This window comes from Schistocerca americana, chromosome X, assembly GCF_021461395.2.
Source record: "Schistocerca americana isolate TAMUIC-IGC-003095 chromosome X, iqSchAmer2.1, whole genome shotgun sequence".
NCBI classification, from domain to species: domain Eukaryota; kingdom Metazoa; phylum Arthropoda; class Insecta; order Orthoptera; family Acrididae; genus Schistocerca; species Schistocerca americana.
The window spans coordinates 151,804,277-151,825,722 of record NC_060130.1 but is presented as its reverse complement, the minus strand read 5'-3'; the positions used below and the strand labels follow the sequence as shown (position 1 = coordinate 151,825,722).

The following is a 21,446-nucleotide window of genomic DNA, read 5'->3' as shown; positions in this document are numbered from 1 at the left end:
TGCAATACAGGGACACAGCAGGTGGCAAACATAACAGAAACGCATCTTTCATTATTAATAAATGGTCACCATTTACCATTAATCAGCGTTCATATTCACTGTAGTTCTATGCTTATGACTTAATTTCCATGAAGTATCGACAGTAAAGCGTCTATAACACAGGACCACAGAAAAAATTAGCTACGATGTATGTGGTACCTCAGAGTTACATGATACGCAGTTAATGTGTGATATTTTTTAAATACCGTGAAGATGATCTATGTACACATATAAAAAAAAAGTTTTGCATCACCCCGGTTCCCAGAACTCCTGAAGATAGACGTTTCCTGTGAATATTGTATCACAGACACAGTCGCTTTGACTGTTCAGAGATGTCACTAAGCCCGCCCAAAGATGTAAACAGCCATGCATGAGAAGCGCCCATCAGATGGAGGGGATCTGACAGCCGATCAGTTCCAGTCATGCCACCAGAAAGGAAGTGCACGGCTCGTGTTGTCTGTAGTTCAACCGTGCCTAGACGGTCAATAACGCGGTTCGATCGCGTCCGCATTGTTACTTTGTGACAGGAAGGGCTCTTAACAAGAGAAGTGCCCTGGCGTCTCGGAGTGAACCAAAGCGATGTTTTTCGGACATGGAGGAGATACAGAGAAACAGGAACTGTCGATGACATGACTCGCTCAGGCCCACCAAGGGCTACTACAGCAGTGGATGATCGCTACCTACGGATTATTGCTGGGAGGACCCCTGACAGCAACGCCACCATGTTGAATAATGCTTTTCGTGCAGCCACAGGACGTCGTGTTACGACTCAAACTGCGCGCAACAGGCTTCATGATGCGCAACTTCACTCCTGACGTCCATGGCGAGCTCCATCTTTGCAATCACGACACCATGCAGCGCGGTACAGATGGGCGCAACAACATGCCGAATGGACCGCGCAGGATTGGCATTACGTTCTCTTCACCGATAAGTGTCGCATATGCCTTCAACCAGACAATCGTCGGAGACGTGTTTGGAGGCAACCTGGTCACGTTGAACGCCTTAGGTAGAGGTTTCCTGCTGCTTTGGGGTAGTATTATGTGGGACTGACGTACGACGCTGGTGGTCATGGAAGACGCCGTAACGGCTATACGATACTGAATGCCATCCTCCGACCGATAATGTAACCATATCGGCAGCATATTGGCGAGGCATTCGTCTTCATGGACGACAATTCGCGCCCTCATCGTGCACATCTTGTGAATGACTTCCTTCAGGATAACGGCATCGCTCGACTAGAGTGGCCAGCATGTTCTCCAGACATGAACTCTATCAAACATGCCTGGGATGGATTGAAAAGGGCTGTTTATTGATGGCGTGAGCCACCATCTACTCTGAGGGATCGCTGTTGAGGAGTGTTACAATCTGGACCAACAGTGCCTTGATGAACTTGTGGATAGTACGTCACGCTGACTACAGGCATGCAATAATGCAAGAGGACGTGCTACTGGGTATTAGAGGTACCGATGTGTACAGCAATCTGGACCACCACCCCCGAAGGTCTCGCTGTGTGGTGGTACAACATGCAATGTGTGGTTTTCATGAGAGATCAAAGCTGACTGTAATAAAATATGTTTCATATAGCTGCGTATTCAAAATAACTTTATACAAATGCGAAACAGTTGTTTCTCATCGCATCTTGAGAGTGTTCACTTCGTCCATGTGTTACCGTTCTCGTCCTCGCGATAACATGAAGTTATGTAGAATTTTTTCGCTCTCTTATATCAAATGTCATAAGCATTTTATGTCTAATACGATGAAATTAATTATCCAGCCTCCTGGGAGGCAATTTTCCACGCTATGTGATGAGGTAACAGCATGTGTCAGTTATGCAACTTAATTGTGTTCATAGAGTGAATAATTGCTTTCTGAAGCTTATCGGACAATCAATATGCAGCATACCTGATGTGCATTAGGTTTGCGTCCATGCTCCACGGTGCTTCCTTTGTGGCTGATACTGGAATGTTATTTGCAGCAGCGTACTGTAGCAAATCTTGTCTTCCCTGGAACTTGTCTGTAAACTCCTTTATTCTCCAAGGAGCCAGTATCTGTAAAATGAAATGATTGATGTCGGAGTAACGCAGAAAAATATGAAAAAAGCATTTCATTCACATCTTCTACATTATAAAAGTCGTTCGTTTCAATCACGTAAAGGAGAGTAGTGAAGGAAAGTCGACCGTATTCTGTAATTACTTACTCGAATTGTCTGAAATTTTATCGCTCTCGATTTAAATACACTGTTTATAAGCGGAGACCTACTGCAAAACAGCAGTTGAAACGTTTATGGTATTCGTGAGTACAGCACTAAAGAACATAGGGTAACTGAAGGTAATAACAACGCAGGTTTTAAGGCTGTGTGTAGTTTAAAAGCTAGTTTGGAAAGATTCCCATGGTGGTAGCATCGTGTAAGTAACAAATAACAAACGGTGCACTTCCACTGCTTGCTTGTAGCGTCTTTGCCACAACAGCAACCTCAGTGAGAGTCGGACAGCTGTCAGAGTGAGGTTGCGTGCTGGAGATTTGCTTTCTGTTGGCACTGAATGTTTTGCGTGAGATAAAGGAGATACGTATAAATTTCTAACGTTATTCTCATTTAATGTTTCGATTACTATGTCATTAAAATAAGTTCTTTCGTGTATTGAAGCATATAAATAGATCTTAAAATATTTAAATATTTTTTCAATGCATTTGGCAAAAAGATTAATAAGACACCTGCAGTTAATAACTCTTCTTTCTGTATTTTTCTCACCTAGGCGATGATATCGGTAAACGCTGTCCAAATCTTCATATAAAGTGGACTACCGAGGATCTACGAAAGGCAATTCAAGCAGTTAGATCTGGAATTACTGTTGTGGTGGCTTCAAGGACATTTAACAACCCACGAAGAATTCTTCGAGACTGGCTGAACAAGGATGAATGGAAGACGCCACCTAGGAAACATGACCGTAATCCAAAGCAACAGTTCTCAAAAGAGAGTTGTTTAATACTGATTCATTAGCAGCATCAGCATATTGTCTTGCAAATTCTGGCAAGGAAACCTCAATCAAAGCGCCCTCCAATTCCTGCAATAAGGGTCTATACAGCGGTGACTGTGGCGGCTACTTCTACGACAAAAGGAGAGAAGGATTGCATTCAGTGGACACAACATAAAACATGGTATCGTGAAATATATGATAATGGATCTGTAACAAAATCATGTCTGTGTACACTGTTCGAAGATCGCTGTGCTGAACTTAAAGTGACTGAATTAGAAGTTCGTTATATGCTCAAATCTTGCATTGTTTCCATAACTGTTGAATGTATAACTTCCATTATCGGTTACAATTGTACTCCTTTCACAGTTTTTGCTAATGTATGGGACGTCGGGTGTCATAAATGTGAGAGAATTTCAACTTGGCGTTATTACGTTCACTGCTCCTTACAAACACTTGTTTTCCCTTTTCTACATAAAAAATTGTATCTAAAAAATTCATTTTTGAAGGAATGCATAAATGAGGTGTTAAAGTATAACTCATCAAAAAACTAAACATTTTGCATCTTTCTAAACAACGTTAGGGACATGTAACTGAATGCATGGTGTTATTAACTGCAGTTACCCTGTTGGAAATGGAAATGCCGTGTGGCTAGGGCCTCCCGTCGGGTAGGCCGTTCGCCTGTTGCAAGCCTTTCAAACTGACGCCACTTCGGCGACTTGCGTGTCGATGGGGATTAACTTGGGCTGTTACAGGGTTTTCATTAACCGCTTTACATAAATCACACGTATGAACACTGTAGTTCAACGTCCTCTACTGACTTTATCGAAGTTTAACTCACTCTATGACACTCCAAACCTTTTGCTGTGACTTATTAACGAGCAATTCGATCAGTTTCAAAATGAAAAATTACCAAAAAATGTTACAGACTCATTTCACGTAGTGTACCTGCATTTCTTCGTGAATTTAAGTCTTTTTTACGTATAAGATTTACAAGCAGCGCTGCTTGCCGAAGTGTTTAGAATGGAAAGCGTATGTCGTCATTATCCTCGTGGTCGATGTTCGAGAGAAGGCGTGCCAAATTATAAAGTTCATTTCATAGGTCAGTCTCGTTTTAATAGTACGGACCTTTATGAAAAATCCCTTAACATGTTGATAAATACACCTTATGAATATTAACACCAGAGGAGAAGCTACAATTCCAAACGGAGAACTGCACCGAAACAAGCACATACCAAAACGCAGCTCAGACTTGAGCGAACGAATCTGAGCAGTACACTACACAGTTATTTCTTAGTTAACACAGTAGAGTCAGAAACAAAACCATTTTCACTACATTCGATAATGTGCCTTACCCTTCTAAAAATTTCAGTATGTGCCTTCTAACCGTCTATTTCCATCATCCGCTGCATATAAGAATTCATCAGCTGTTGAAAGCCTTTCAGCTTATATTTCATGTAAGGAACTATGGCTTTCTTATGAAGTAAGATGAGGGACATAAAGAGGATGGTCAGTAATTTCGGAGCCCACTACAGTTAGCTATGAGTAGTCAATACAAGCTTTTGGTACATGTGCTTGAACACTGTCGCATTGAAAGAATTAACATTCAGATTTCGATATTAGATGGTTTCTTTTAAACTGCTCTGTAACTCGCGATATGTTTTGTCCCGGGGGGTACCTCATCCGAATATTTAATTGTCTGAGAGTCCATCATTGCACATTTCATGACTCCCCCCACTGTAATTTAAAAAAAAACGCTCTTTTGGAAATTATAGAATACATGGTTGTCATTCATTGGTCGAACTGAACGTAACAAAAAAACACAGAAATGGCAGGGCCCCTACAACACATTGAGACCTACTGCGAGTTTGTTCACTGTCTGTACGGTATACATAAGAAAAAGAGTCATCCAAATGCTTTAGACTTCTCCTGAAACTCCATCTACATTATTTGAGAATGTATGGAGCATGATAGTAGTATCTGACGTTACTGATAAGTGGCGTCGTAGTTGCTTTCCTCACTTCTGCAAGATGTTTATAATTACGGTAATTCATCTATACAGAGTGTTCGGAAATATCCGTTATAAACATCTATGACTTGTACAGGGGAGTAAGTACATAATATTTTGAACAGGGATCCTTGCCCTGAAACGTACCGTCTCCGTGTTATAGCCGTTTGAAAACATGTTTGCTGTAGTGGCGTGGCAAGACAGCCAAGCCACTCGGAGGTAGCCGAAAGGCACGCGTTAAGCTCACGCAGATTGGCGTGAGGTCTGGAACAAGGTAAAGTAATTATCCCATAAAGAAAAGAACGTAGTTCTTGGAATACTTAACTTTAATCCACAATTGGAGAACATCGCTCTTGACTGTACATGCTTTCCATTTCGATACACACTGGTAATGGCGCCTTGCTAGGTCGTAGCAAATGACGTAGCTGAAGGCTATGCTAACTATCGTCTCGGCAAATGAGAGCGTATTTGTCAGTGAACCATTGCTATTAACGTCGGCTGTACAACTGGGGCGAGTGTTAGGAAGTCTCTCTAGACCTGCCGTGTGGTGGCGCTCGGTCTGCAATCACTGACAGTGGCGACACGCGGGTCCGACGTATAGTAACGGACCGCGGCCGATTTAAAGGCTACCACCTAGCAAGTGTGGTGTCTGGCGGTGACACCACATTTGCTATATAAGTATGCAACAGGCTAGCCCGCCCGGCTAGCCGCGCGGTCTAACGCGCTGCTTCTCGAGCAGGAAGGCGTGCTGGTCCCTGGCACAAGTCCACCTGGCGGATTAGTGTTGAGGTCTGGTATGCCGGCCAGCCTGTGGATGGTTTTTAAGGCGGTTTTCCATCTGCCTCGGCGAATGTGGGCTGGTTCTGCTCATTCCACCTCAGTTACATTATGTCGGCGATTGCTGCGCAAACACTGTTTCCACGTACGCGCACACCATAATTACTCTACCACGCAAAAATTGGGGTTAACTCGTCTGGTGTGCGATGTTCCCGGAGGCGGGGATCCACTGGGGGCCGAACCGCACAATAACCCTGGGTTCGGTGTGGGGCGGCGGTGGGGTGAGTGGACTGCTGTAGTCTGTTGCGGGGCTGTGAACCACTGAGGGCTTTGGCGAGGACGAAGCCTCTTCGTCGTTTCTAGGTCCCAAGTTCAATACACAACACACACACACACACACACACACACACACACACACAATGCAACAGGCTAGTCATGGTGGTGGGAGGTGGGGGGGGGGGGGGTTGGGGGTTGGGGGAAAAGCACTTACGTCAGATCGGCTGAAGTCTTTTGACGTCTATCCTATCTCTCTGATCTGGTTCGGGCTGAGTGTCAGAGTAACTTGGTTGAGTACACGTTTGCAGAATACGCCGACATGATCCTTCTGAATGCCGGAGCTCACGGTAATGAAAGAGCTGCTCGTCGCCTTTATCAAGACCGTTCTCGACAACGTCCGATTCCATCGCATACCCTTTTCGGCACAATTACAAAACTGCTTCGAGAAAGGGTACCATCACTGTGACCAGCAACCGAACTAGAAGAGGCTGTACTGCATCACGTTGAAGAGAACCTGTCAACGAGTACACGAGCAATCTCTTCAGCAATTAATGAGCGGAACTGTAAAACAAGTGATTCACTGGGTCACGCCTGACCACTTACTTGTACTCGCGTAACCAACATATTTTCAAATGGTTGTAGCAGGGTAACGGTACGTTTCCGGACATGGGTTCCAGTTCAAAATATTCGGAATATTATCTACTCACTCCCCTCTACAAGTCCTTGAAGTCCGTAACGGAAATTTCCGAACACCCTGTATATAATCACTGTTGGTGAGAAATTTACAGTTCAACAGGAGAAAGAGACTCCAGCGACATCACTTCAGAAGGAACGGAGGGGGGAGGGGGGGAGGGGGAGGGGACTCTACTCACCTTTTCCTTTTCATTCTCGATCGTCCTGACACCACAATCACGATGGTAATAACACTTTTCATGCTAAATGCAATCAATAGTATTTTCTGTAATTTATACAATATCGCAGTATTGTTCAGATAATGGGCGGCCTGTAATAGATGTCAGCGAGTAACACTAGGGTTTTTGCCATTCTGTACGTAATATTTCAAATTAACAGGTCCGGCAACTGAATGCGCAACTACGACGATGCAAGGGTGCCCATGCCCGGAAACAGGGAAGGGGTGCTGCCCGCAACCCCGTAACTCTCAGGGAAAGAAAAAAAATATAGTGTAGTCAGGTGTTTTTCTTTCAAGAAAATGATTACACAGGTTTTTGACAGGTCGGAACTGTAAATTTTTAAGGTTACTTACAAGTCGCCATTCGTCTTCCAAAATATTAATAACGTTCCATATCACCAGGTCTAGGCCCCGTCCTCTTACAAACCACAGCATGGGCGCACTTTGGAGATGATGTCCAGAACCTCTCTCACGGGTTGTTCGCTGGCCACACAGCTCTGAGGGGACGCAGTAATTGTAGACAATTTTAACATCGTTGACTGGACTCTAGGTGTAGGATTCTTTGGTGAATAACACCGCGAATCATTCCCCCCCCCCTCCCCCCCCCCCCCCTGCCGTCCCCCGTCCTCGCATATATCGAAAGCTTCTTGTTCAAAAACTACGCCGACACCATTATACAGCAGCCTTGGTAAATCGAGTATAATACAGATCATGCAGTTACCGCTAATTTATCGATTCACATCATTTAGACGCCTTCTTTCCAAAGTAACGTGCATTGCATACCTTACTTGTAGGTCAATGGGCGTGACCCTCGCTGTTCCGTTGTCTTTTACATTAACCGAGCCGTTATTTAGTACAGGAAAACAAATTTCGTCGCCAGGGAATGTCGTTACTGGCTTGACATTCCTCTCGCTTTCCACTTCGACGAAATCATTTGAAGAGTGGAAATGGAAAACGTTCTAAGTTCTTCAAATCTGACATTTCTCAGGAAAATGAAAAAGCAATGTATCTCTGTTTATGCGTAGCTGACTTGTATCCGTAAAATTGAGAAAGTATCCTGATACCAGCGAATTATGTTGCTCAGCGCATCACCGCCAAAAATTATGAAATGAATGAGAAAATAAATACTTTATTAACAACGTTTTAAGTGCCATACCAAAAACTGACTGGTTCTAGTTGTCAAAAGGAAGCTGTTTCTTGCAAAGAGGAAAACAGCGGCCCAACACTTTTAATAATGCTATTTATTTACACAAATAGAGCCTTCCATTTTGAACCCAAATGGCGCCGCTATCCATTTCGAACCGATACGTTCATCTTCAGACGGCTGTTCACGTTATATTACATTTGTTGTTGTTTACATTACTTGTCGGAAAGAACAGCGAGTATCTAACGTAAACAACCATCAATGTAATATAAACGTGAACAGGCGTCTGTAGACGAACGTGTTGGTTTCAAACCAGTAGAAGCCGTGTTTGTGTAAATAAATAACGTTATTAATAGCGGCTGGTTGCTGTTTTTTTCTTTGCAAGAATCAGCTTTTATCTTGTACACAGCCACGGCTTTACAAATGTCAGTTTTCGACAAAATAGAGTGAAGAAAGTTTTTGTCTCAGGCGCCATTAATACTGAGGCACTATGTTTTATTTGTGATAATACATGTACAGAAATACAGTATTTTATTTTTAACTAGTTAACCTGTAATCAACAAAAACCACCTCTTATATCTTTTAAACTTCGGAACTCCACACGGAAGCACAGGTTGGCACAGACACCATGCGCCATCTGCTAACACAATTTTGAAAGACTTTCTTCGTAGTTTGACACCTGGATAAGGTCTAAGGACATGCAACAGCGTACCGAGAACACAATAACACTGAAAAGGCGTTTTTTTAATGGCACTTAGATAATTTTTCATTTCCACTCTTCATCTGTGAAAAACACTTCCGCGGGGCATCACACCATCTGTACTGAATTCACTGTAGCCACAACACACTCAAGTAAATATCGTATACAAAGCATAACATGGTGCCCACCGCGCGGCTCACCCCGTCGGGGTTTCGAGTCCTCCCTCGGGCATGGGTGTGTGTGTTGTCCATATCGTACGTTAGTTTAAGTTAGGGTAAGTAGTGTGTAAGCTTAGAGACCGATGACCTAAGCAGCTTTGTCCCATACGATCTTACCACAAATTTACAATTTACATGCACCGTACTTCGTCACTCCATAAAATCCTTGTACTTGGCCCCACAGTTTTGTCTCCATACACCGTAGACAAATAATATCTACGATCACTCGCGAAGAAAGACTAGTTGCGTCCGAGGGATCACCAAGATAGTTCCGAGTTGTCGATAAAGTTAATACAAATATATTTGTAATTAATTTGAATGTAACAAAATTTTTGGTTAATCGGCTACTTCTGAGTAATATTTTAAGGATAAAAATTAAATGAGATTTTTACTGTTGACTTTACTTGGTGGAGTATGATTACATGTAAAAACACACATTTTTGCCATTTGCTTCAGTAATTGTTTAATGTTTGGCCCTATATATGGCGTTATTAGCCCACTGTCTAGTATAACTGTGTCAGATTTCCAAACAACGCTGCTCAAGGAAAATAGATAGGTAAATGTGCACCAGACTTGAAGAACACAACCTAACGAGGCAGTTGCAAAAACAGACTACGCCTTGGTGCGACATTGTCTGGAAACCAGACACAGTTATGTAATAAATGTATAAATACTGAACTCTGGATACAACGGGCAGGAACTGTCTTCACTTGAGCCGGCCGGGGTGGCCGAGCGGTTCTAGGCGCTTCAGTCTGAAACCGCGCGACCGCTACGGTCGCTGGTTCGAATCCTGCCTCGGCATGGATATGTGTGATGTCCTTAGGTTAGTTCGGTTTAAGTAGTCTAAGTTCTAGGGGACTGATGACGTCAGATGTTAAGTTCCATATGGCCAGAGCCATTTAAACCATTTTTTGTCTTTACTCGACGTGGTGGAGACCAAGAAGCACGACAACAGCCACTCTGAACAGCTACGGAACAAGTAAACAGATCTACGTCACTCTGTCCTCTTTGTCTGGCCACGAACGTCGGCTAGTGTGAGCGAGTGCAGATTTTCCAGCTTCTGGGGGACGGGGCTAATCTCCAAGCTGCACATAATGGTCCAGTCTTTGCTTAATTCGGATAAATGGTGGTGGTCTGCCCGACATGAGCTTAACGCCAGTACGGCTGCGGAGGGTAGAGTGGGCTTAACTGGGCGGGAGAAGCTATTCAGACGCCCTGCTTTCTCGACAAGTGCGTTGCAGGACCCATATACCACACTGGCAGCGCTTGCTCGAGAGTGATGTCAAAACGACATGTACGTGTCCACCAGCATATTTCGAGTAAGCCAACCGTCACACTCACACCAGCTCCTCCCATGAACGAGTGGATCCTCAGAAATCCCAGGAACAATAGCTAAATATTTCAGTCGCTGAAATTTAAGATGTTTTCTTAGATTTCTGCCTAACCACACCCTCGGAAATCGCGATATATTCGGAAAAAACGGACAAATCTTTGTGACAAGCAAGAATACAACTGTCATTGGCGATCGTTTCACTTGTAGCAATTTCGTCCGTCGTTTTCAAATCAGACAGATGTCACAAAATCGAAGAAGCTCATTCCTGAGAGAGCGGAGTCATATGTATAAATAACACCATATATTGTATAGCATACTTGTATTTCGTTCACACTGACTGACATTTAATTATAAGAACCCGTACAGAGACAGATGTGTTTATGATGTCTTCAGTGTGCCATTGCCTAGAAACGTCCTACTGGAGGTTATAATAAGAAACCAGCGGAATACAACAAAACCAATATGGCTTCCAGTCGCGCAGCTGTTAGTAGGGGGTGCAGTGGGGGTAGGTGAACAACCATGCTCACGTTAACGTTTGCATCTGCCCGACCCTACTGTTTTCAGAGGCGAGTGCTTTCCTCTGGATGGCCTGTGTTTCTTAATGTATTTTGGGAAACATAGTTCTAAGAGTATCAGCAGGAAGAAGTATGATGTAGCGGCACAGCGAGTATTAACAGGAAATGGCCAGTGGAAGTTCCTACATTCTGCTCTGGAGGATGATTAGCCCAAACGCCTGCCCTTTAAAATAATTGTGTGGAGCAGCTTGGGGCCGGCGATATCGTCAGCTCTCGTGGGAAGAAGGAGGCAAGTTTAGAGCCTTCTGGGTTATAGTGGCTATTGCGGTGGGTATTTCCGAAGTCGGTTGTTAGTGATGAAAAACTTTCTGTGTGGAAATTTTCGAAAGAGTTGGCGAGTGCATACCCGTGCTGTGGTGGAGGCACTGGCTTTTTCGTTTGCCTGTTTTCAAAGCGCGTGTTGCCGTCAAAGAGGGCATACGCGGACTCAGCAGAAAGGCTGTGTGGAAGAGTGCCGAGGTGTTGCTTTTTAAACGAATTAGACTTGGCGAAGGTTATTAGAAGATAATGTCAGTGTCCTTACGCTTTTTTACTTTCTACTGTGATGCTGTGTTGTGCTGTGTGTGAGGAGATGGTAGAAACTGGTTGGTATTGGTGTAGTGACTGACTAGGTGGGGGGGGGGGGGTGTTCGTCATCTGAGCCAGAGGTCAGATTTGGGAGACTTTTGAAAGTAGTTGGATTGCTGCAAGGCAACGATGACAAATCTAGAAGCAGTCACTATTTTAACCCAATCTCACAGGTCAAGGTGAGGCTGGTGACCCTTATTTAGCTTCACAGTATTTATGAATCAGTGCATAGAAATAATCCGGGTCCTCCAAGACACGTTTCTCAGGAATTTTACGGAGCAATATGTCGCGTAATTTGTCTCGCGTAGATTCTGGTCGTGATCGAGAGTGGGTTTCGGCCAAACACTACAGAAGCTCCATGGACAGGAGGAGAACGAGCGTTTCACATTTTTCATTACTGCTAAAGCTGACTGACTGTAGTGTCCTTTTTCTTGAACTGTGCCCCACTATCAAAGGATCTGCCAGTTATTTACTTTATTGTTGTATGATAGTGAATGTACACTCCTGGAAATGGAAAAAAGAACACATTGACACCGGTGTGTCAGACCCACCATACTTGCTCCGGACACTGCGAGAGGGCTGTACAAGCAATGATCACACGCACGGCACAGCGGACACACCAGGAACCGCGTGTTGGCCGTCGAATGGCGCTAGCTGCGCAGCATTTGTGCACCGCTGCCGTCAGTGTCAGCCAGTTTGCCGTGGCATACGGAGCTCCATCGCAGTCTTTAACACTGGTAGCATGCCGCGACAGCGTGGACGTGAACCGTATGTGCAGTTGACGGACTTTGAGCGAGGGCGTATAGTGGGCATGCGGGAGGCCGGGTGGACGTACCGCCGAATTGCTCAACACGTGGGGCGTGAGGTCTCCACAGTACATCGATGTTGTCGCCAGTGGTCGGCGGAAGGTGCACGTGCCCGTCGACCTGGGACCGGACCGCAGCGACGCACGGATGCACGCCAAGACCGTAGGATCCTACGCCGTGCCGTAGGGGACCGCACCGCCACTTCCCAGCAAATTAGGGACACTGTTGCTCCTGGGGTATCGGCGATGACCATTCGCAACAGTCTCCATGAAGCTGGGCTACGGTCCCGCACACCGTTAGGCCGTCTTCCGCTCACGCCCCAACATCGTGCAGCCCGCCTCCAGTGGTGTCGCGACAGGCGTGAATGGAGGGACGAATGGAGACGTGTCGTCTTCAGCGATGAGAGTCGCTTCTGCCTTGGTGCCAATGATGGTCGTATGCGTGTTTGGCGCCGTGCAGGTGAGCGCCACAATCAGGACTGCATACGACGGAGGCACACAGGGCCAACACCCGGCATCATGGTGTGGGGAGCGATCTCCTACACTGGCCGTACACCACTGGTGATCGTCGAGGGGACACTGAATAGTGCACGGTACATCCAAACCGTCATCGAACCCATCGTTCTACCATTCCTAGACCGGCAAGGGAACTTGCTGTTCCAACAGGACAATGCACGTCCGCATGTATCCCGTGCCACCCAACGTGCTCTAGAAGATGTAAGTCAACTACCCTGGCCAGCAAGATCTCCGGATCTGTCCCCCATTGAGCATGTTTGGGACTGGATGAAGCGTCGTCTCACGCGGTCTGCACGTCCAGCACGAACGCCGGTCCAACTGAGGCGCCAGGTGGAAATGGCATGGCAAGCCGTTCCACAGGACTACATCCAGCATCTCTACGATCGTCTCCATGGGAGAACAGCAGCCTGCATTGCTGCGAAAGGTGGATATACACTGTACTAGTGCCGACATTGTACATGCTCTGTTGCCTGTGTCTATGTGCCTGTGGTTCTGTCAGTGTGATCATGTGATGTATCTGACCCCAGGAATGTGTCAATAAAGTTTCCCCTTCCTGGGACAATGAATTCACGGTGTTCTTATTTCAATTTGCAGGAGTGTATTATTTTGTATATTTAGCATTTGCAATTAGTTTCTTCAACGAATGTATATTCCTTGGTGTTAATGTTTGCAACATTATGCACAATATCAGCTTTGTCAGTTAACCCGGACAGTGGGGTAATAACGAAAACCCTAGGCCACAAAAATAAATAATTATTGAAACAACTACAAATAAGTGTCGTGTTTCTTGAAGTTCTCCTGGTGGACAGAATATCCCTCTATGTTTTGGGCAAGCATGAGGGATAGCATCATTTCTTGTTTCGATATTTTGGCTGGTAACCTTGAAGATGGCAGTAAGATAATCAACCGAAATATCCGAAGAAGAAGTAATACTAATCCCAGACGAACGGCAGAGAGATGGCGGAATAAGCAAAATAGTTCGTTTTCTTTTTTTTTTCAAATAATATGTTTATGTGATTGTTCCTTTTTGCAGATGTAGGGTCCGAGGTGCAACCTGTCCCCTTTTTCCACTGGGCCCAAATTACATATATTTTTTTTGGGACCAGTCCAAAGAGAGGTAGAAAGGCGACTGTGGCTGGTGGTACGTACCTTGACCTGTGGCCACAAGGCGCAGCAGCCGAGCTCGAGGCGCACCTGGTCGTTGCCCTTGCCGGTCGCGCCGTGCGAGATAAACTGAGCGCCCTCTCTGCGCGCCACCTTCACCAGGCCCCGAGAGATGCACGGCCGCGCCAGAGAAGTCCCCAGCAGGTAGCGGCCCTCGTACAGCAGCCCGGCACAGACCGCCGGCCACACGAAGTCCCGCACAAACTCCTCTTGCAAGTCTTCTATTATCACCTGCGTCAAATAGTTAACAATGTAACTGCAGGAATCTACACCTTCACTTCCGGCTAACGAATAAAACAAGAGCGCAGGCTATATCAGACCGGCTGTGTGAATTGTAGCAAACACGATACAGCATGTCATTCCCAGTGGAGAGAAATCTTCAAACCTAAAATTAGCTTTGGGTGTACCCCAAAGAATTGTTATAAACGCTAGAAAATTGTACCAAAATATCAAAAGACTTTCAGAGGGCAGACGCTCGGTGCAGTGATTGACAGTTGACGTTCAACATACACAAATGTAACATACTGCGCATAAGTAGGCACAGAGGTCTATTACTGTACGACTACTCAACTGCTGAAAAATCACTGGAAGCAGTCGTATCCATAAAACATCTAGGAGTATGCGTACAAAGCAGATTGAAGTGCAACGGCACATGTAACTAATTGCAGCTAAGGCAGACTCCAGACCGAGATTCACTGTAAGAATCCTGAGGAATTGTGGTTTTGTGTTAGCAGAAGAGCCAACACCGTGTTACGAGTGGAGGCCGAAGTGCACGCGTTTTAGCTCACGCAGGCTGGCGTGAGGAGGGAAGAACTATACTGACGTGAAGTCTGGAACATGACAAGGAATGAGAATTCAGAAAGCGGACATAATTAGTTTAATACTTAACTTTAATCCATTAATGATGAACGTCGGTCTTGACGGTACATGATTCACAATATTATCTGCTCAGAATACATTGTTGAAGTAATTATAGTAACTGAATATGGCGCCTTGCTAGGTCGTAGCTGAAGGCTATGCTAAACTGTCGTCTCTGCAAATGAGAGCGTAATTTGTCAGTGAACCATCGCTAGCAAAGTCGGCTGTACAACTGCGGCGAGTGCTAGGGAGTCTGTCTAGACTAGACCTACCGTGTGGTGGCGCTCGGCCTGCAATCACTGATAGTGGCGACACGCGGGTCCGACGTATACTAACGGACGGCGGCCGATTTAAAGGCTACCACCTAGCAAGTGTTGTGTCTGGCGGTGACACCACAGTGGTCCATCGGCAAAACGATCGTTCTACCAGTGCTCCAATATTGCTAGTCAGTCTGTGATCCATACCAGAAAGGATTCGTACAGGTCTGTGAGGCTTGTGGTTTAGTGGTTTGCGTTGCTGCTCTAGATTCTTTGGGCCTGGCCTTCCCAGCTCAAGGACTGGGTATTGGTGTTTTCCTGGTCATTTCATCTGAACTCCAACGTCCCGCAAGTCTCCAAAATGGCGTAAAATATAAAGACTCGCATCAGGCGGCCGAACTATCTCAGAGAGTGTCTCCTGGTCAGTAATGCCGTACGATCATTTCATTTCATAGAGGAAACACAGAAGATCCAAAGAAGAATAGTTAATTTCGTTACATGTTAATATAGTAAGAGCAAAAGTGTCGCGCGGTCGCGCGGATCCAGACTATAGCGCCTAGAGCCGCTCGGCCACCGCGGCCGGCCTACATCATCTCAAGTTGAACATCATTGGCCAAGACGGGAATGTGGTTGATTTTCGAGGGAAGGAAATCATGGAACATGCTCATTTGAAGCAGTAGCACTATGGCTGTAAAGTTTAAAACCAGCCTACACACCAGGCAGTGTTCCATCATGCAGCGGAAGGACAAGTTGATAACACGTCAGAATTATAAGTTCCTCAAGTCGACCGTGCGGTCTGGGGCGCTGCAGTCATGGACTGTGCGGCTGGTCCCGGCGGAGGTTCGAGTCCTCCCTCGGGCATGGGTGTGTGTGTTTGTCCTTAGGATAATTTAGGTTAAGTAGTGTGTCAGCTTAGGGACTGACGACCTTAGCAGTTAAGTACCATCAGATTTCATACACATTTGTGACCTCAAGTCGATATCATTGCAACTTCGTAATGATGTTACTCGAAATAACAACTCTAGTTCAACATGATGAACAAATCACCAGTCAGAAATCTATCTCCCACAAACGTTTTGCTTTGGCGATATTCAATTGTAACGATGAAATAAGTATTCTGATTCAACATCATGATGAATTAACAATTCCGAGCAGCAGTTTCCTATGCTTGGAAAGTACATTTATGAAGACTGATGGAGGCGCTCCAGCAGAAACATCACGGATTACACACAACACGTTCACCTTTCTGTTTCAGGAAATACGATACAGACATAATTGTGTCGAAGTTGACAGCATAAGAAAGATTGGAACCATATTAAACTCAAAACTTAAGCATCCACATCAAATTTGGACTTGAATGTTCTTCAAAATGTAGGATGCTTCAATGATGGATCGATAAATAATCACTTTATATGTGTATCCCTCCCAGAATGCTTATGGGGTTCTTTGAAGATAATAAGTGTGTCATTATGAACGTCAAGTAGGAAATGACCCTCATTTGAAGAGCTACAAATAATAATATGTACTTTCAAGGAGCGAAAGCAGCACAATATAAAACTGTATTGGATAAGTTAGTGTGGAAAGCACCGCACATACCAATATCAGATGAGAATCTTCTGAAACTTTTACATGGGGTAAATTATGGAGTTCTGCTGCCATTAAGTTTCTGTTCATGGGGACTCTACGAGTATCCAGCTCTAGCGACGACATCAAGACACAGCCGGTCGAGTAAGACAACGGTTCAACTAGAAATATCTGTGTTCGTTGTTCTGGGCTGCAGACGGAATGGAGAGGGAATGTGTTTGAGAACTGTGGCCTAACCGGTCCAAAAGTGTTACTGAATTCAGTGTATTTCCTGTACAGTAGTCTAAAGCACGGCTCGAACAATGATAATATCAGTCTACTGTATGACATGTACTCAAGGTGATGAATTTGGATGTATGCTCAGCCTACAGAAGTTCAAAGATACAGCAACTGTTGTTGTGTTTGATTGCTCGAAGCAAAACTAGAGTATTGAGGTACGTCCTATAGATATCCGTATTGAGTCTGAATCATCAGACAATTTCCCTCCAACCAGTATGGCATGTACATTATTTTTGTTCAATCCAGTTATTAATTAAGCACCCCTCACTGGAATTGTGCAGCGACCAGTACAAATCTGCAGAAGACTTTTTAGTCAGGGTGCAATAGCCTGGATATGCCATTTTGGAGGTAAGACTGCTTCAGCTGTAAGTGCTTTATTTGTAAGCATGACCAGTTTCGCAGCACTGTAGCGGCATCATCAGGTGCAATAAAATGAAGTAATTTACCGATCGTTCATTGGTGACTGTGAACGCTGGGTTACCTCATTCTCTTTTCTCGATCAGAACATGACTTGATTTTATTGCACCTGATGATGCACCTACAGTGCTGCAAAACCGGCCACGTTTATAAGCAAAGTACTTACAGATGAAGCGGTCTTATCTCCAAAATAGTACAAACGTGACCGTGCTACTGCACACTGGAGGAATTCAACGATGACACCTCAAAGTGTGAACACAGTCGCAGACGTGCAGGGCTTTTACAACAAATATCAACAATTCGTGTTTAAAGACTTTGCATTCATTGTATTCAACAACCCTGGATGGGTATTGACAATGTTTTCAACTACCGTTGCATCACCAAAGCGTTTAGAATGCTACGGAGTCCCAAGAATCAACGGATGGGTACCTGGTTAACGCATCATCACCAACGAAAGCTGTGGGACGACGACGAAGAAATGGTAACATCGCTCTGATTCTACCATCACAATGGCAACATTGTTTACATCAAAGACCAAGACAAAGTTTTGTTGCTTCACGACATTTTCTAAACTGTGTCAGTTTGGAAACTTGAAGATTATGACTGCCCAGCTAATCCGAGACTAAGGAAAAAGGTGGACACGTAAGTGATTATATATGCGTTCAGATAATGTACAAATACCTTTAAGTTGGATTATCGATAAATGATATTGTCTTTTTTTTAAAAAGCTCTTGCAGGATGCTTACACTGCCCGAGTGGTTCACTGAGCACCAGGGTCACAACACATTTCTTGAAGCGCTACCTGCCCACAGCAATCTGCATCTGAGGGCCCATACAAGGTTCTCTATACATTCCACGTCTATGTCACTATCCTTTTTTTATATACAGTTGCATGTATGCACAGTGCATCACAGTCAGCACTCAACACCAAGCTGCCGCCAGCCGCGGTGGCCGAGAGGTTCTAGGCGCTTCAGTCCGTAACCACGCGACTGCTACAGTCGCAGGTTCGAATCCTGCCTCGGGCATGGATGTGTATGACGTCCTTAGGTTATTTAGGTTTAAGTAGTTCTAAGTTCTAGGGGACTGATGACCTCAGAAGTTAAGTCCCATAGTTCTCAGAGCCATCCATTTGAACCAACCAAGCTGTGACGGCCGGCCGGCGCAGAGCAGCAGCGGATATGTCTGTACATGCGGCTGGTGATATCGCCCCAGCAGCAGGTGTGTAGGCACGACTCTGCAGAGAGTGGCCTCATGGCGGCTAGCGGTAGCTGGTGGCAGCTGGCACATGAGTGAGTGGGTAGCACTTCTACCATGAATGGGGAAGGCCTGTAAACTGTTGGACGAGTATTTGCTGGACGTGCTGCAGTCCAGTATGACCCAAAATGTGATATACCGCGCACCTGCACTGAAATACACTGAAGTGATGAAAGTCATGGTATACTTTCCAATATCATGTTGGACCTGCTTTTGCCCATTGTAGTTCAGGAACTCGATGTGCCGTGGACTCAAGAAGTCATTGGAAGTCCCCTGCAGGAATATTGAGCCATGATGCCTGTATAGCCATCCATAATTGCGATAGTGTTGCCAGTGCAGGATTTTGTGCACAAACTGACCTCTTGATTATGTCCCATAAATGTTCGATGTGTGGCCAAATCATTTGCTCAGCTTGTTCAGAATGTTGTTCAATCTAGTTGTGAACACTTATGGCCTGGTGACATGGTGCACTGTGATTCACAAAAAAATTCTATTGATTTTTGGGAACATGAAGCAGCCGAAAATGACCATTTCCAGTCATTGGTCGGTTCAGTTGGACCAGAGGACTCAGTCCATTCCATGATAGTTTTATATATAAGTGCATGGGAAGTTATCACCATCATCTCCAGTAATATCCAGTACAGCTCAGTCTGTCGATCGTGGTTCATGTCATATATATATATATATATATATATATATATATATATATATGTGTGTGTGTGTGTGTGTGTGTGTGTGTGTGTGTGTTTATGTCTGTGTGATATCGCCCCAGCATCATAATATCTTCATTTCTTCTTTTCTGGTGATATGGAGAAGATAATGGGAGGCAGAACTGCACCTGCAGCAGCAACAACAAGTGACTTGACGATGATGGTGCATCTGCAGCTGGACATGCAGCAGCCTGATCCATCATCTGTGACGATGTACACACAGCACAGCCCATCATCAATGATATCTCCATAACTAGCAGCCCAGTTCTTCATTTGCGATGTACCCACAGCTGGTGTGCAACAGTCTGGTATGTCATCAGTGATGCGGTCCAGGCTGTCAATGCCACAGAACTGATTATGGCATGGCATCACTACTCTGGTCCATTTGTTGTGGTCTCAGCCACACCCTCAGCACCTTCCAAGACCCATATCGTAAATGTCAGCACCATCGGAAACTTCTGGGACATCGTGCTGTGTCTAGCAACGGCAGCAACCCCACCCACACTGTTGCATACCACCAAGTAGGTCCTGCACTCACAGTGGACTATTCTGTGCTTGCTGGCCCCCAAATTGGGGGGGGGGGGAGGGCTAATGATGTGATATCTAAGGATGAGTAATCACCAGAAGTTTAACCAAGAGCATCAGGCTGGCCCATTTTCTGAAACATGGGTAAGAGAGTCCGGTAAGCTGTTGAGCAGTATACTTCACCTTAACATATACTTGCATGTCTCTCTTCCACTTACTGGAGGGATCCAGCTACACCCCTCTTCCAGTAGATATTGCCACTAAACAGGCATGTGTTTATGTCTAGACTCTAGATGAGAGGGATATATATTATTTTGCATGGTCACTCCCTGCTAGCAATAGCAGTTACCCTAAAAAGGCAAATTTGAGAGAGGACAAAATACTCTCTCACCTACTTTTAGTATACAGAAAATTATTAAAGATTTTACTATAACCTGACGCACCTTGAGCGAGGCTCTAGAAAGTTAACGGCCTGAGGAGATGTTGATGGAGTCTGGTAGACCTATAAAAGCATAAGCTATTTTTATGGTTCTTAGCTCATAGAAATGGGATGTTGGGAGTTTGAAGCAATTGGCAGAGAGCCCATCCCTCAGTAAATCTTGCCGGACAGGCCCACAGCCGTACAGGGCAGACAGAGCAGCCCCTTGTTGACACAGGTCTACAGCAGAACAATACTTGCATTGGCGCCAGCCAAAGGCTGGGCTGGGGGCGACGGACTGAAGGGACGCGTCTTCACAGTGGAGTCATAAACCAGGCATTGTGTGCAGAGCCACGTATAATAAAAATCCATAAGTTTTTGTGTTCGCCGATACTGCAAATAGGCCTGTGACCCACTTCCATTGGCCGCCTCGGTTTTATAAGAATTCCGGCGTCTGAAAAACGTTTAGAGATAGAATCTTTATTACACCTCATAGCTACGACTAGCAAGCTCCAAGGCACAGGCGATTTAGATAAAGATCTACAAGACTGTATCTGTTTGCTTGTTGCCACGGGAAGCGACGCGACTTCAGAGAAAAACATCTTACCCCTCCACGAAAACTTAAAAAAGCCAATAATTAACGGTTTCTTCTTTTTCTAGAGACGTGAGTTTCTTAACACTTGCACTGGTTCGACAGGAGTTTGTGCTGTCGTGTGGGAGGGGAGATTTAGCGCCTCTAGAGCCCATATGATTGGCTCAAGACGGTGAGAGGGCGGTGTCGTTCGTACACTTAACGGGAAAACAGATTTTTTTTCTCAAGAGGTGCGAGGCTCTCGGGTGCTGGACTTTGGTCTGGTAAGGGGACTTGTGGTCGATGCTCTGGCACGTGTGGGTGGTGCTTGGGACCTGTCCTGAGACTGACTTCACTTGCGAGTAGTTTCGACTGGGGAGCCTGTGGTGAAGTTCTTACTGTACCGACAGTGTGACTATAAATGTCTCGGACTACTCGTTTGCCAAGAGCACACTTATTCGTTTTTGGTTTACCAGTCTTGACGTTTGGTATCCTTGTGCACTCTGTCGTATAAGTGAGCCAAATTGGTCCTTGGTACGAGCAGCGAACCGGTGTGTCACACACTGAAA

The 21,446-nt window shown here is 45.1% G+C and overlaps 1 protein-coding gene across 1 annotated transcript in view; it reads right to left on the bottom strand.

Moving 5' to 3' along the window:
- LOC124554941 (argininosuccinate synthase) overlaps positions 1-21,446 on the bottom strand; it is a 154,419-nt gene that overhangs the window by 55,415 nt on the left and 77,558 nt on the right. Inside the window, exons 4-5 of the mRNA XM_047128641.1 lie at positions 13,990-14,235; positions 1,942-2,087 (exon numbers count right to left, since the gene is read on the bottom strand). Coding sequence (XP_046984597.1) covers positions 1,942-2,087; positions 13,990-14,235 — 392 coding nt within the window. The remainder of the gene's footprint in view (positions 1-1,941; positions 2,088-13,989; positions 14,236-21,446) is intronic.